Source organism: Mobula birostris, chromosome 3 (assembly GCF_030028105.1).
Source record: "Mobula birostris isolate sMobBir1 chromosome 3, sMobBir1.hap1, whole genome shotgun sequence".
Lineage (NCBI taxonomy): Eukaryota > Metazoa > Chordata > Chondrichthyes > Myliobatiformes > Myliobatidae > Mobula > Mobula birostris.
Window position 1 is genome coordinate 10,669,577 of NC_092372.1, and position 16,152 is coordinate 10,685,728.

Genomic DNA, 16,152 nt, shown 5'->3' on the forward strand with positions numbered 1-16,152 from the left:
ATAGAATGCATTAACCCTGAGGTAGCTGGTAGGTTCATGGACTCTGTCCGCTTGCGTTGGCCAGTGCTGTAATATTTCACCTAACATCAAAATCAGCCTGAAGGAATTCAAGATTTCATCTAAGCACTGGGAGGACATTGCACTCAGTAGATACACCTGGAAGAAATCTGTTCAAAAGCGAGCTGCGCTACATGAGAGCAACCATTCTGTGTAAAAAGACACAGAGAAAAATATACGCAAGTTCATCAATCAAGAAATAACAGTTTACAATCAACAACAGACAATGCAAGCCAGTTCCCAAATGTAAACCAAGTCCTTTATTTTGTCATAATAGATTGTACAGGTGCTTTCAGTAAATAATTATATATTTTTTAAATATATATATAATTTTTTGCTTTATTCAGTAATAAAGCCGTAGGTTATCAAATCCTAGGCCACATGATAAATGGACAAATTACTTATATACAGCACAAAAATATTTCTAGTATCTAGAAGAGCATGTTTCATTGCACAGTGTCACAGAATTCAATTGCTTTTACAAAGATATTATTAACCAAAGAAAAGGACCTAATTTTAAAAATATATGTATCACATATTCAATTATTAAATAGAATCTGAAGCCCGAGAAAAGTATCACATTGAATTCAGCCTATAACACTGCATGTTTTCCACCCTAGTTTTCATGAAATTAACGGTATGCCCTCACTGAAGGTTTGCTGGTCCTAAGTTATGCTGCTAATCAAGTCATTCACGAGTCTCTAATATTAGCGGGCTACCTAATAATGGTAGTGGTTGGATGTTTAGGGATAGGTATGGGGTTGAGGGGTGGGCAAGTTAGTACTGGTGTTTGCGGGGTTCAACTTTATGAGACCAGGGAGGGGATGAAAGAAAAAATGTAATTCAGAAAGTGAATGGTGCAAGTGTATTCAAGCTCCAATGTTTCTTCATTACAAGTGATTCATTCTGCTTACTCTGCTTCAGCTGGCCCACAATTGAAATCAATGATATCAATTCCTGTATATAAAAATTAGAACTGGATTCTTTAGTCATTCATGGTTTGTAGAAGGCTTCAAAATACTGTAAGAAATTGAGGTCCAGGCATAATCCTTCCCGAATCCAATGTACAAAAGGGAGAGGTTTCCTCCCTGCCCAGCATGATGGCTGAAGTGAAAGAGGTTGGGGCTGTAATTGTCTGCATAATTCAGTGAAGTCAACGATGAAGTGGTTACATAAACCTGTCCATTTCCACCCTTTTAAAAATATAATAAAAGATCCAAGTAGTACATTGGTGCTTTTAATGTCTTGCCAAAGTTGCACTAATATCTTTCAATCCTATGTGCTTGCACATAGCCGTGAATTAAACAGGCTTGAGGTTTTTGAGTGCGAATGGAATGTTATTACCTGCAAAGATAGAAAAACATAGTGATTCAGATTTAAAATATAATTGAGATTTTTTTTTAAAAGAGATACAGCACAGTAGCGTGCCTTTCTGGTCCAATTACATCCATGTAACCAATTAACTAGTTTTTGTGTAATTTTTCATTTATTCAATTGCATTTCTCTGTTCTTTTTATTATCAAAGTATGGATATGTCACCATATACAACCCTGAGATTCATTTTCTTGTGGGCGTTCTCAGTAGATACAATGAAACACAATAGAATCAATCAATATCTACACACAATGACTGTACAATTACAGGATAAAAAACAAACAATAATAAAGAAAGAATAACCAATATTGAGAGCATGAGTTGCAGAGTCGTTGAAAGTGAGTCCATAGGTTATGATTTGTAATGTGCTGCCTGAGGAAGTACAATGGGAGACAATTTATTTTATTTGGCAATTCAGCACAGAATAGGCCCTTCCAGCCCAATGAGTTGCTGTGCCCATCGACCTACTGACTTAACCCCTAGCCTAATCACGGAACAATTTCCAATTCTGTTGACTGTGTGAGGAAACCAGCACACCAACCCACTGGCATGTAGGAAGAAAATACAAACTTTTGTTTTTACAGATGAAGCCAGAATTGAACTCCAAACTCCAATGCCCCAAGCTGTAACAGCGTCTGTTATTGTGCATCGATAAAAACAGAAAATATGTGAACAAAATTGCACACTTAACAGGGAAGGAACACACACAGTCTATTCAAACAGTTCATTCAAAAAGCAAGAACAAGGTCAGTTAAATGTCTTCCTCCCGCACTTTAGGCAACTTACATAATAGATTCAATTATATAAACAAGGAATGAGAGATTTCTGCAATGTCACTAAGCATCCTGATACACCATTAACTTCAGTTACACTGAATAGCTGAGCAAATACAATTGAACAGAAATAATTTAACCTTTGGAAACAGCATGTTGGTCCTGCCTTATCTGGTATTAATACACCCTCTTCATCTGGTATAACTGGGATCTTCTTGCAGAACCAGTTTACAGAATTACAAATTTATCAGCAAGTGGTTTTTCATTGCTCAACTTTCATTTGGGTTACCTCAGTAGCGTAGTAGTTAGCACAATGCTATTACAGTTTGGTGCATTGGATTTCAGAGTTCAGTTCTGGTGTCCTCTATAAGCATGTTTGCTTGTTACTTCCCATGAACATGTGGGTTTCCTCCAGATATTCCAGTTTCCTCCCACAGGCCAAAGATGAACCGGTTAATAGGCTAATTAGTCATTGTAAACTAGTCTGTAATTAGGTTAGGGTTAAAATAGGTGGGTTGCTGGCTCATGCAGCTCATTGGGCTGGGAGGACCTGTTCTGTGCTATGTTACTCAATAAATAAAGGTACCAGACAGGAGGCTGCTTACCAAGTTAAGAGCCCATGGTATTACAGAAAAGTTACTAACATGGTTAGAGCATTGGCTGATTGGTAGCAATCAGCGAGTGGGAATAAAAGGACCCTTTTCTGGTTGGCTGCCAGTGACTAGTTAAAAAGGCACTGCAGCATCTACACTTTCTGAGGAGATTGACGTGTACAAAGCTCTCCGTCCCAACTTTCTCCAGGAGCACCATCAAGAGTATCCTGTCTGGCTGTATCATTGTGTGATATGGAAGCTGCACCCTGCAAGACCCCACAAAGGATACTAAAGACCCACCAAGACGACCATCTTGTGACTTTTAACAGAGGTGTTGTAGATGTAGGACCCAAAGCATTGTTGAGAATCCCTACCACCCATCCCACAATCTCTTTGACCCACTACTGTCAGGAAGGATGTACAAGAACATCAGAACTAGAAATGCTAGATTGGGTAACAACTTCTTCCCTCAGGCTGTCAAACTAATGAATACTCTGCCACCATCAAGGTCTCGTTACTAGGACAGCGAGCTACTTACTGTGCTGCCCACCTGTACTGCGCATTACATGCATTCTGAATTATATTTTATGAACTTATTTGTGGTAGTATTTTATGTGCTGTGTGTGATATGTTTTAGCCCATAAGACCATATGATATTAGAACAGAACCAGGCCAATTTTTCTCTCAGCCCCAATATCCCACCTCCCCATATTCCTTCATGCCCTGACCAAAAATCTATCAACCTCTGCCTTAAATATACATAGACTTGTCCTCCACAGTTGCCTTGGCAAAGAATTCCACAGATTCACCACTTTCTGGCTAAAGAAATTCCTCTTCATCTCCATGCTGAAAGAACACCCCTCTATTATGAGGCCATGTCCTCTGATCTTAGACCTCCCCCCACCATAGGAAACACCCTCTCCAATCCACTGTATCAAGGCCTTTCACCATTTGATAGGTTTCAATGTGGTCACCATCATTCTTCTGGACTCTAGTGAAAACAGACCCAAAGCCATTAAAACGTTCTTCATATGACAAGCCATTCAACCTCAAATCTTTTTCATGAACCTCCTTTGAACCCTCTCCAGTTTTTGTGGGTGCACCATGGTCTGGGGGAAAATTGTTTCATTTTGTTGTATGTACATACAGTCAGATGATAAATGAACTTTATCTTGAACATACAGCTCAAAACCAGGCCCTTTGGCCCATCAGGAACATGTTGGGTTTTTTTGCCTATGAATATTAATTCAATCTGTCCAAATTAGGACCATATTTCAGGACAATGTCTTCCTTGTTTAATTTTTTTTAAATTTAGAGACACAGTCCTCACAGCTCAATCAGCCTGCACTGCCCAATTACACCCATGTGACCAATTAACATACTAACACATATGTCTTTGGAAAGTGGAAGGAAACTGGAACAGCCAGAAGAAAGCTTCCCAGGCTATCAAAGCTTGCAATGGGATCTGGGCCAGCTGGAAAAATGGGCTGAAAATTGGCAGACGGAATTTAATGCATATAAGTGTGAAGTGCTGTACTTCGAAGGACAAGCCAGAATAGGACTTACACAGGGAACGCAAGGGCAGTGAGTGAGAAAGGCAGTAGAATAAAGAGACATAGGTATCAAGATCTACAATTCCTTAAAAGTGGTGTCTCAGGTAGGTAGCAATAGATAAACATAAAGCAAAACCCACAAAATGCTGGAAGAGCTCAGCAGGCCAGGCAGCATCAATGGAAAAGACTACAGTCAATATTTTGGGCGGAGACCCTTCATCAGGACTAGAGACAAAAAGATGAGGAATCAGAGTAGGATGATGGGGGGAGTAGAGGAAGAAACACAAGGTGATAGATGAAACCAGGAGGGTGAGGAGTGGGTGAAGTGAAGAACTGGGAAGTTGATCAGTGAAAGAGATACAGGGCTGGGGAAGGGGGAATCTGACAGGAGAGGACAGGTTCTTGGTTAGTAAGGGCATCAAAGGTTATGGAGAGAAGGCAGGAAGGGAAAATAAATCAGTCATGATGGAATGGTGGGACAGACTCAAGGGGCCGAATGGCCTAGTTCTGCTGCTGTGCCTTATGGTCTTACTTAGCATCATCGTCATTATGTGCCATGTTTTATGACGTGGGCGATCATGGTCTTCCATCTGTTCATGACCATGAATGCTCTTGGCAAATTTTTCTACAGAAATGTTTTGCCATAGCCTTCTTCTGGGCAGTGTCTTTATAAGACGGGTGACCCCAACCGTTACCAATACCATTCAGAGGTTATCTGCTTGGCGTCAGTGGTTGCATAACCAGGAAATGATATGCTGCCACTGCTGCTGAGGCTTCCATTAGTCAGAGTTGGCCATGGATATTTATCCTACCTGTCTAGTTACGCAAGCCGGGGCAGTACAATATGGAGAGCAAGCTGTTGCCCATGTAGCAAGCTTCCCCTCTCCACGCATCTGATGAACCCAAAGGAATGGCAGAGACCGATATAATTTAGTACCAGCAGTGTCTCAAGAGTTGCCAGTCACTTTGAACTTAACATAGGACTGCCTTAGGGACTCGAGCTCTGGATTTTTCCCTCAGAGTTTACTCCTGAAGCCTTCCCCATGAGTGGGTATGGCCACAAGACAGCAGAGGTTTGAAATCAGATTTTTCCTTCTCCTGCAGCTGACATGCCCCATCTATCTGAAGCAACAGGTTTTAAGGCACCAGTAATCCGCCTTTGCCCCTTCTCCTGTCGGTAGAAACGTTTCTGTCAGACCTGGTAGCTAGGCTACATGTGAAGGCCAGGAGCTGGTATGGACCAGCTGCTCGTATGACCTTCCAGGACCTGCTCCCATGACTTCATGTGACCCTGATCTTTTGGGGGGGGGGGTGGAATAAGCAGGTGCTACACCTTGCGCAAGGATGACCAGTAGGCTAGTGGAAGGAAAGAGTGCCTTCCCCCTCCTTGGGTAGAGACATATCTCTACTCAACCACTTATTTAGCACTGAACCTATAATTAATTGGAGAGTACAGTATGACTTCAGATGAATCTGCTATCATACATTTTCAGACGCTTAGCTGACCTCTTTGCTCTTCGATATAGTGCTGTTGTTCTGCCAATTTGCACAGAAACTAGATAAAGAATTTAGAGAAGGTCCCGCATTGGAGGTTGGTCAAGAAGATTCAGATGCTCGGCTTTGAGATGAGGTTGTAAATCGGATTAGATGTTGGCTTTGTGGAAGAAGCCAGAGAGTGGTGGCAGATGGTTGCCTCTCTGACTGGAGGCCTGTGGCTAGTAGAGTACCACAAGGGTCAGTGATGTGTCCATTGTTGTTTGTTACCTATATCAGTGATCTGGATTATAATCTGATTAACTGGATCAGCAAATTTGTGAATGACACCAAGATTGGGGGCGCAGTGGACAGTGAGGAGGGCTATCATGGCTTGCAGAGTGATCTGCATCAGCTGGATAAATGGGCTGAAAAATGACTGATCAAATTTAATGCAGGCAAGTGTGAAATGTTGATTTAAAACTGAAATCTTTATATAATGTATTCTAACTCTATTCTTTTGTTCAGCTTTGTCCACAGCAAGCAAATTAGTATATCCTGCACAAGCATCCTTTGTAAATCCAGGAGTCCAATGCACCAAAAAGCTTTCTCTATGACTGTTTTGTTGAGTACCACCACAATCAAGACTTCCCAGTGGCCAAACATTTTAATTCCGATTCCCATTCTTGTTCTGACATGTCAATCCATGGCCTCCTCTTGTGCTAAGAGCAGAGCACCCTCGGGGTGGTAGATCAACAGCTGCTATCCTCCAAAGTAATGACAAGAATATCGATTTCTCATTCCAGTAAACAAATTCCCCCCTTCCCTCTACTCCCCACTTTGAGCTTTTACTTCTCCCCACTGGCCTATTACTTCCCCCGGGTCCTCTCCTCCTTCCCTTTCTTGTATGGTTCAGTCTCCTCTCCTATCAGATTCCTTCATCTCCAGTCCTTGACCTTTCTCATCCACCTGGCTTCACCTATCACCTTCCAGCTACCCTCCTTCCCCACCCCACCCCGCCCACCTTTTTATTCTGGCACCTTTCACCTTCCTTCGCAGTCCTGAAGGAGGGCAGAAATGTCCAATAATAAACAAGAGAAAATCTGCAGATGCTGGAAATCTAAGCAAGACACAAAATGCTGGAGGCACTCGGCGGGCCTGGCAGTATCAATGGAAGAGTACACAAAGAATACTCCACTTTAAATATACCCAATGACTTGTCCTCCAGTTGTCTGTGGCAATGAATCTGACAGATTCACCACCTGCTGGTTAATGAAATTCTTCTTATAAATGAGAAGAAAGTAATGAGATATCAAAATTACAAAAAGATGTAACATTTCCAATTCCAAGTATTGCTAATCTATGCTCATGAAAGGCTTCAAATATATGCTATTAGCTGCTGCACCTCTAAGGTTATAGAACACAGTGCAATCAAGGTAAAAATGTGTGATATATTAAACGCCAGCTCTGAATTAACTATTAATTTTAATATTAGGGACACGTGATAGAAAAAAAACTTTCTCTAACTTACTTAAAACACTGGTTAGACCATACTTTAAACATTGTGTTCATTTCTGGTCATCTCATTATAGGAAGGACATGGAAGCTTTAGAGAGTGCAGGAGATTTACCAGGATATCAGACATCCCACCTCTCCCGGAACTTCCGAGAGTCTCCCGCATATTAATAGTGGCTCCCTGATGCCCGTAATTTATATACAATGTCCCGGAAATTGATTTTTTTTTGAGAGCGAGTGTGAGAGAATGTGCAAGAAAGAGCGAGAAAGCAAGCGCAAGTGAGAGCGACCGCGAGAGAGAATGAGAGCAAGAGCGAGCGCGAGAGAGCGAGAGCAACCGCGAGAGAGCGAGAGCAGGAGCAAGAGTGAGAGCGCGAGTGAGAGCGACCACAAACGAGACAGCGAGCGAGAGTGTTCCAAAAAAAGAAAATATAAAACGTACGTCACCCCAGACTACTCTAAAGTGTACCCCTGCCTAATAGGGCTCAGAATAATGATAGTGTTGCTCGCGGCACTGTTTGCAACAGTGACTTTTCTATTGCCCATGGTGGGTTAAGACTGTCAAAGTCATGTTGAGGTGAGTTTAACAGGTGTCATTCGTTCATTAGCATAGCTAATGTTATTTAAACTAGCTGGCTGGCTGCTAAGGAGCTACTCTATTGCAGACATCCCACCTCTCCCGGAAGTCTCCCGCAAATTGATGGTGCTACCTCCCTGAAATGAGTTTTTGCAGGGTGGGATGTCTGGGATACCTTAAACATGAGGAAGTCTGCTGATGCTGAAAATCCACAGCAACGCACACAAAATGATGGAGGAACTCAGTAGGACAGGCAGCACCTATCGAAATGAATAAACAACGGACAATTTGGGCCGAGACCTTTCTGCAGGACTGAAAATGAAGATTTAGCCAGATGCTACCTGGATTAGAGGGGTGTCCTATGAGGATAGGTTGAGCAAGCTAGGGCTTTTCTCTTTAGAGCAGAGGAGGAAGAGAGGTGACTTGATAGAGGTGTACATCATGAGAAGAGCCATAGATTGAGTGCATAACCAGAGATATTTTTCCGAGCAAGGCAATAGCTAACACCAGAAGGTATAATTTCAAGGTAACTGGAGGAAAGTATGGGGGGTGGTAGTTTTTTAAATTATATACACAGAGAGTGTTGGGTACCTGGGACACACTGCTGGGGTGGTGGTAGAGGCAAATACATTGGGGGGCATTTAAGAAACTCTTGGACAGGCACATGGATGGTAGGAAAGTAGACAGCGAGCTGTGCAGAAGGAAAGGGTTAGATTGATCATAGATCAGATTAACTGGGCCAAAAGGCCTGTAGTGTTCTATGTTCTAAGTCATACAGTACAAAACCAGGCCTTTTGGCCCACAATTACGTTGATCTTTTTGCCTATCAATACCAGTCCCATCTGTCTGTATTAGCACTATAGCTCTCTATGTCTTGTCTATTTAACTTTTATTTTTTTATTTTCAGATACAACATGATTACAGATGCTTCTGGTCCAGCAAGTGTCATGTTTTCAACAGTTCTTTTCATGGACCCTTTAACATCTGCTGGTCAGTAATGCTAACAGATTAGACCAGCTTTCCATTTTCAGCAAGACTCTGGTAACTGCAGTGAATTTGGTAAAGAGATTCAAATTAATTGATGGTTTTATTTAGATGTCCAGAAATAAGACCATTTACATGGCATCTGGACACATACAAGTAAAACAGATCTCAGTGTTGGAATATATGAATAATGCTGAATTTAATGATGAGAATGAGCAGTCGCTATGCTGTTGACTATAATAAAAGCATCGTACTGATACATCATATGTAAGTTATTACCCTCAACCATCAGGCTGTTGAACCATGGAATCATAGAAAAGTACAGCACAGAAACAGGCCCTTTGGTCCATCTAGTCCATGCAAAACCACTTAAACTGCCTACTTCCATCCACCTGCACTGGAACCACAGCCGCCCTTACCCCTACCAGCCATGAATAATTAAATTAAGAATTTAATTATTTATTATTATTAGTTTTTTCCCTTCTTGTATTTGTACTTTGATAATAAATTTGCTTTGAACTTTGTAAGTAGATAATAAATCATTATTCATGCTTTTGATCTATATTGTTCCCAAAAAATAGGAACATTACTTTTTAACTGAGCAACACACATGAAACACTGGAAGAGCTCAGTGGGTCAGACAGCATCTATGGAGAGGAATGAACAACTGATGTTTTGGGTCGAGGCCCTGGAAAGGAAGGGGGAAAGAAGCTAAAAAGATGTGAGGGAGGGAAAGAGTATAAGCTGGAAAGTGACAAGTGAATCCAGGTGAGTGGGTGGGGGAGGGAGCTGAAGGAAGTAGCTGTGAGGTGAGGAAGGCAGGTGGGTGGGGGGGGGGAGGGAGGATGATGGAAGAAGCTGTGAGGTGATAGGTGAAACCAGGTGACGGGGAAGGTAGGTGGGTAGGGAGGGGGAGGGATGAAGGAAGAAACTGGAAGGTAATAGGTGAAACCAGCTGAGAGGGAGGTAGGTGGGTGGGGGTATGATGGAAGAAGCTGGGAGGAGATAGTTGAAAGGGCTGGTAGGAGAGTGGACAATGGGAGAGGAGCAGTACCAGAGGGAGGTGATAGTCAGGCGAGGAGCTGTGGTAGCAAGCGAGGACATGGTCACAGAGTCAGAGGACAGCGGAGTTCCTAGAGGGGGAGCAGTGAGAGAGGGTCTCAATGAAGATCCATCAAAGAGAAGATTAAAATTTCTTCAGGGTAGGCAAAGCTCAAAGAAACTTTGCAATGGAGCAGCAAATCGTAATCATTAATCTGAATACTTAGTGGGCTGAAGGGCCTGTTGTTATGTGGCATCTCTCTATGAATCTATAGTTCATGGAGAACACGCTGACTCCACAAAGACAGCGCTCACAGTCAGGGCAGAACAGGCATCACTGGCAGCAGCGCTGTTGTACTCTGCCACAGTAACCCGCTACAGCAAATAAAAATAAATGAACTGGATGAAAAAATAAAAATACTAGGTGCTGGAATCCAGAGGAACAAGCACAAAAAGGTAATTCACGTTAAATGATGAAAACAGAGACTGAGCACGATATATGAAGCTCTCTATCAGAATAATTCCAGTGAAAAGGCAGCAGAAGTAGAAAAAGAAAACAGATGGGATAGTGTTGGGGCAGCACAGTAATGCAGTGGTTAGCACAATGGTTTACAGTACCAGCCACCCGTCGCTGCCTGGAAGGAGTTTGTTTGTATGTTCTCACTCACTGTGACCGTGTAGGTTTCCTCCCACAGTTCAAAAACCAAAATGTGTCCAAAAATGTGGTACGGGTGTAGATATACCCAGCACTGACACACGGTTGGTATGTTAATTGGTCATTATAAATTGCCCTGTGATTAAACTAGGATTAAATCGGGGTTCTGCTGGGCGGTATGGCTCAAAGGACCGGAAGGGCCTATTCCATGCTGTACCTCAATAAATAAATTGATTAATATACTCTTATACAGTACTGTGCAAGTGTTAGGCACTTACATATAGCTAGGGTGCCTAAGACTTTTGCTAAGTACTGTAGTAATTTTATGTATTTCACTGTACTGCTGCCACAAAAAAGGAAGGATCAAGAATCAACTTTATTCACCATGTACATTCATTCATATTTATTAGGAACTTACTGTGGTGTGCTGATCAGGCACGACATACAACAATTACACAGAATATAGAGATACACAGCACTGTGCAAGAGTCTTAGGTACATATATCTAGCTAGGATGCCTGAAACATTTGCACAGTGATGTATTTGTCAAGGTGGAGTTGAGAGAGAGTTTGTAAATCTGGTGGAACCAAAGAATGTTGGGGATGGCGAGGGTGGATTGTCGCGGGAGGGTGGGTACAGGTGGCAGAGAAGGAGTGCCAGGGGTGGGGTGGGGGGTTTGCATGCATGCAAACACACAACCCTGAGACACCAGGCAAGGTAATTTGATTCCAAATAATAGGTATATTGATCATTATAGAATGTTCTCTGGTGCTTCCCACCCTCCCCCCTTCCTTCCCCTTTTCCTAACCATGATCCCCCTCTCTCTGGTCCCTCACGCTCTCAGTCCACAACAGAGGCCCATATCAGAATTAGGTGTATCATCACTCACACATGTTTAGGAATAGCTTCTTCCCCTCTGCATCTGATTTCTGAATGGACATTAAATCCATGAACACTCCCTCACTACATTTTTAATTTCTGTTTTTGCGCTACTTATTTACATTTACTATAATTCAGTTTTGTCTCTATGTTGATGTCTCTATAGCTCTCTCTATGTCCCCATCATAATTCTGCAGGAAAGTGAACAAATTTCACGACATATGCCACTGATATTAAACCTGATTCTGATGTCATGAAATTTGTTTTTTGCAGTAGCAGCAATACAGTGCAATACTTAAAATTACTACAGTATTGTGCAAAAGTCTTAGGCATCCTAGATATATAAATGCCTCAGACTTTTGCACTGTATTGTACAATATGAAATTAGATGTTGAAGTATGGATTTGGAGTAAAATGTGTATAAATACCAGCATGTATTTACAATGTAAACATTATAAAAAGTGGTTTAGCAACATAGAAAACCTACAGCACAATACAAGCCCTTTAGCCCACAAAAAGTTGTGCCGAACATGTCCCTACCTTAGAAATTACTAGGCTTACCTATAGCCCTCTATTTTACTAAGCTCCATGTACCAATCTAAAAGTCTTAAAGTGCTTACAGTGCACTGCAGTGGTGGGGCTAATAAATAGAATGTGTGGGGGGTCCAACTAGAATGGTTAATCAGATTAACTACCTGGGGGAAGACACTTTTAAGATGGAGTGAAGTTTTCTTGCTTTCATATGTCTACCATACTTTCCAGAAGAGAGCTTTTAGAAAAGGCATTCTGCAGGATGTGTAGTATGCACAATGAATAGTCGATACAAAGGCAAATATTATATTGAATTATTGTTTACACCCTTAAAATAGCCATGATCCAGAATCAGAATTGGGTTTAATATCACTGGCATATATTGTTTAATTTGTTATCTTTGTGGCAGCAGTGCTGTGGAAATATTGAGAAAATACAGATTGGAGCGTGGAATAGGCCCAACAAGCTGACCCACCCAGCAACCCATTTATTTAACTCTAATCTAATCACAGGATATTTACAATGACCAATTATCCTACTAACAGACACTTTCTTGGACTGTGGAAGGAAACCCATGCATTTACAGTAAGGACGTACAAACACCTTACAGACAGCTTTGGAAATGGATTCCGAACTCTAATGCCCCGAGCTGTGATAGCATCGTGCTAACCACTATGCTACCGTGGGGCCTGAAATGTCAAATTAATTTTTAAAGTATTCAAATAGCCAGGATTAGAGACCACTGCAGAAATATTGAGAAAATAAAGATTTGAACAGTAATATTTTTGTCACTACAAAGGAGAGCTTCAATTGACATTTCAGCAGCAAATGAATCATATTGCAGCTGGAGTAAACCTGTATATTTACAGTGGTATCATTATTCTAATATGCTTACAAGGCACAAGGACTTGGCAATTTGAAATGCTGACGCATGTGGCTTATAAAATATCAATGCTGGCCAAAGCACTTAAAGCATATAATAGATAATATAGCTTGTAGCAGAGATAAGACCTTCATTCTCAAACAGCACATCATCAATCCAACGTGGAGGCAACATCAATCTTGCCTTGTTCACTTATCCACTGCAAGTCGATTTGATCATGTACTGAATTCTATAATCTATTAGTATTTGCTGTGATTGACCAGCATGGATAGAACATTGAATGAGGGGATAAACATAATTTAGATTCTTATTTAAAATCGACAAAAATGTTCATTTTCATTTGCAAATGAATATTTTCAATTTATAGCCTAATATTATCTCCTGGAACGTGATCACAAACTATTTTGTAAGAAGCTGAAAGGCAACAGAAAAGATAAAGATTGAAGATTAGCTTTCATTTTCACACGTACATTAAAACATCGAAAAATACAGTGAAATGCATCAACCAACACACATCAAAGTTGCTGGTGAACGCAGCAGGCCAGGCAGCATCTCTAGGAAGAGGTACAGTCCACGTTTCGGACCAAGACCCTCGTCTCGACCCAAAACGTCAACTGTACCTCTTCCTAGAGATGCTGCCTGGCCTGCTGTGTTCACCAGCAACTTTGATGTGTGTTGCTTGAATTTCCAGCATCTGCAGAATTCCTCGTGAAATGCATCATTTTCTGACAAATTAAATCAGTGAGGATTGTGCAGGGCAGCCCGCAAGTGTCGCCACACTTCCAGTGCCAACATAGCATGCCCACAACTTTCAGACCCACACACATTTGCAATGTGGGAAGAAACAGGAGCACCTAAAGGAAACCCAGGCAGCCAAAGGGAGAATGTACAAACTCCGTACAGACAGCTCAGGAATTGAACTCGGGTCACTGGCGCTGTAAGGCTAACCACTACACTACCTTGCCATCCTACACTCTAATTAGCATAACTTTATATGTCTGTGAGAATAAAATAAACATTACCCTTTTGAAAGCAGACACTTTAAAGAATATGAATCAATCAGTCGTAAAGAGAGCTTTTGGTACATTAGCCTTTATTAATCGAAGTATTGAGTATAAGAGCTGGAATGTTATGATGAGGTTGTATAAGGCATTGGTGAGGCCGAATCTGGAGTATTGTATTCAGTTTTGGTCACCAAATTACAGGAAGGATATTAATAATGTTGAAAGAGTGCATAGAAGGTTTACAAGGATGTTGCCGGGACTTGAGAAACTCAGTTACAGAGAAAGGTTGAATAGGTTAGGACTTTATTCCCTGGAGTGTAGAAGAATGAGGGGAGATTTGATAGAGGTATATAAAATTATGATGGGTATAGATAGAGTGAATGCAAGCAGGCTTTTTCCACTGAGGCAAGGGGAGAAAAAAAAACCAGAGGACATGGGTTAAGGGTGAGGGGGGAGAAGTTTAAAGGGAACATTAGTGGGGGCTTCTTCACACAGAGAGTGGTGGGAGTATGGAATGAGCTGCCAGACGAGGTGGTAAATGCGGGTTCTTTTTTAACATTTAAGAATAAATTGGACAGATACATGGATGGGAGGTGTATGGAGGGATATGGTCCGTGTGCAGGTCAGTGGGACTAGGCAGAAAATGGTTCGGCACAGCCAAGAAGGGCCAAAGGGCCTGTTTCTGTGCTGTAGTTTCTATGGTTCAGTCTGTAATAGTCTCTGTGATGGCTATTCTACGGCCCAAGAAAAAATTGGAAAAGCTCAGGTATTGAATATGGTTGAGTGGAATCAAAAGGTTTTGGGTTCCATCATCATTAAAAAAAACTACGAGCCCAAAACTGAAGTCAATATTCAGTGCAGTATGGGTATAAAGTATTCCTAGGCACTACTCTGACGAGCAGTAAGGGACAATTGCTACAATAGAACAATAAGTACAGTAGAACAGATTATTTTCTAATTAAAATAATTAAAATGAATAGTTTTTGGACTCGATATAATTTGAGTGTGATGTCTCCCACACTTCAAAGTGTACCTCATTGTCGGTGAAATGTTTGTTACATCATGGGTTCAGAATCAGAATCAGGTTTAATACCACTGGCATATGCCGTGAAGTTTGTTGTGGCAGCAGAACACTACTATATAATAAAAACTGCAAGTTACAGTAAGTATATTAAAAAGTTCAATTAAATTAGTGCAAAGAAAGCAATGAGGAAGTGTTCATGGGTTCAATGTCCATTAAGAAATTGGATGGCTGAAGGGAAGGAAGCTGTTCCTGAAACATTGGGTGTGTGCCTTCAGGCTCCTGCACCTCCTTCTTGATGGTAGCAGTGAGAGGGGGGCATATCCTGGATGGTGGGGCTCCTTAATGATGGCATTGCTCCTTAAAGATCCTGCCATTGGTTTTATATGCCCTTTTTTAAATAGGACCAAGATTGAGAATCATGGCCAGAATCATGGTGTAGAACTTTCTGAGAGACTGTTAGATTTTAAACTCTATTCTGGAGCAGGGCTATAGTTCACAGAGAAAACCAGTTACGTATCTCAATGTATCCCAGTTGCCTTCCTCACTTTTAGATCACTGAAAATTACAGCAAAATACAGGCCCTTCAGCCCACAATGTCATGCCAACCTTTCAAACTATTCAACCTAAGAACAATCTAACCCTTCTCTATCATATAGCCCTCCATTTTCTATCATCCATGTGCCTGTCGGAGAAACTCTTAAACATTCCTGATGTACCTGCCTCTACTGTCACTTCCACCCTCAGTGTAAAATACTTACCTTTGATATCTCCACTATACTTTCTTCCAATGAGTTTAAAGTTATGTTCCCTTGTATAAGCCACTTCCATCCTGGAAACAAGTTTCACACTTCAAAGTTGCTGGTGAACGCAGCAGGCCAGGCAGCATCTCTAGGAAGAGGTACAGTCAACGTTTCAGGCCGGGACCCTGAAACGTCGACTACCTCTTCCTAGAGATGCTGCCTGGCCTACTGCGTTCACCAGCAACTTTGAAGTGTGTTGCTTGAATTTCCAGCATCTGCAGAATTCCTCATGTTTGCGCTGGAAACAAGTTTGTGGCTTTCCACTTGATCTATGCTTCTTATCATCCTGGCCACCTCATACAGGTCACCTCTCATCCTACAGAAAATAGTGCTTGTTTGCTTAATCTATACTCATATGACAGCCTCTGTAATCCAGGCTTTATCCTGCTAAGTCACCTCTGCACCCTCTCTAAAGATTCCACAACCTTCTTATAAC

General features: G+C 41.6%; 1 protein-coding gene across 1 annotated transcript in view; it reads right to left on the reverse strand.

The window, feature by feature from the left end:
• Positions 1–294: 294 nt before the first annotated feature.
• The window catches only part of LOC140194891 (methyl-CpG-binding domain protein 3-like), a 145,913-nt gene continuing 130,055 nt past the window's right edge, over positions 295–16,152 (reverse strand). Inside the window, exon 7 of the mRNA XM_072252208.1 lies at positions 295–1,401. Coding sequence (XP_072108309.1) covers positions 1,398–1,401 — 4 coding nt within the window. The 3' untranslated portion in view covers positions 295–1,397. The remainder of the gene's footprint in view (positions 1,402–16,152) is intronic.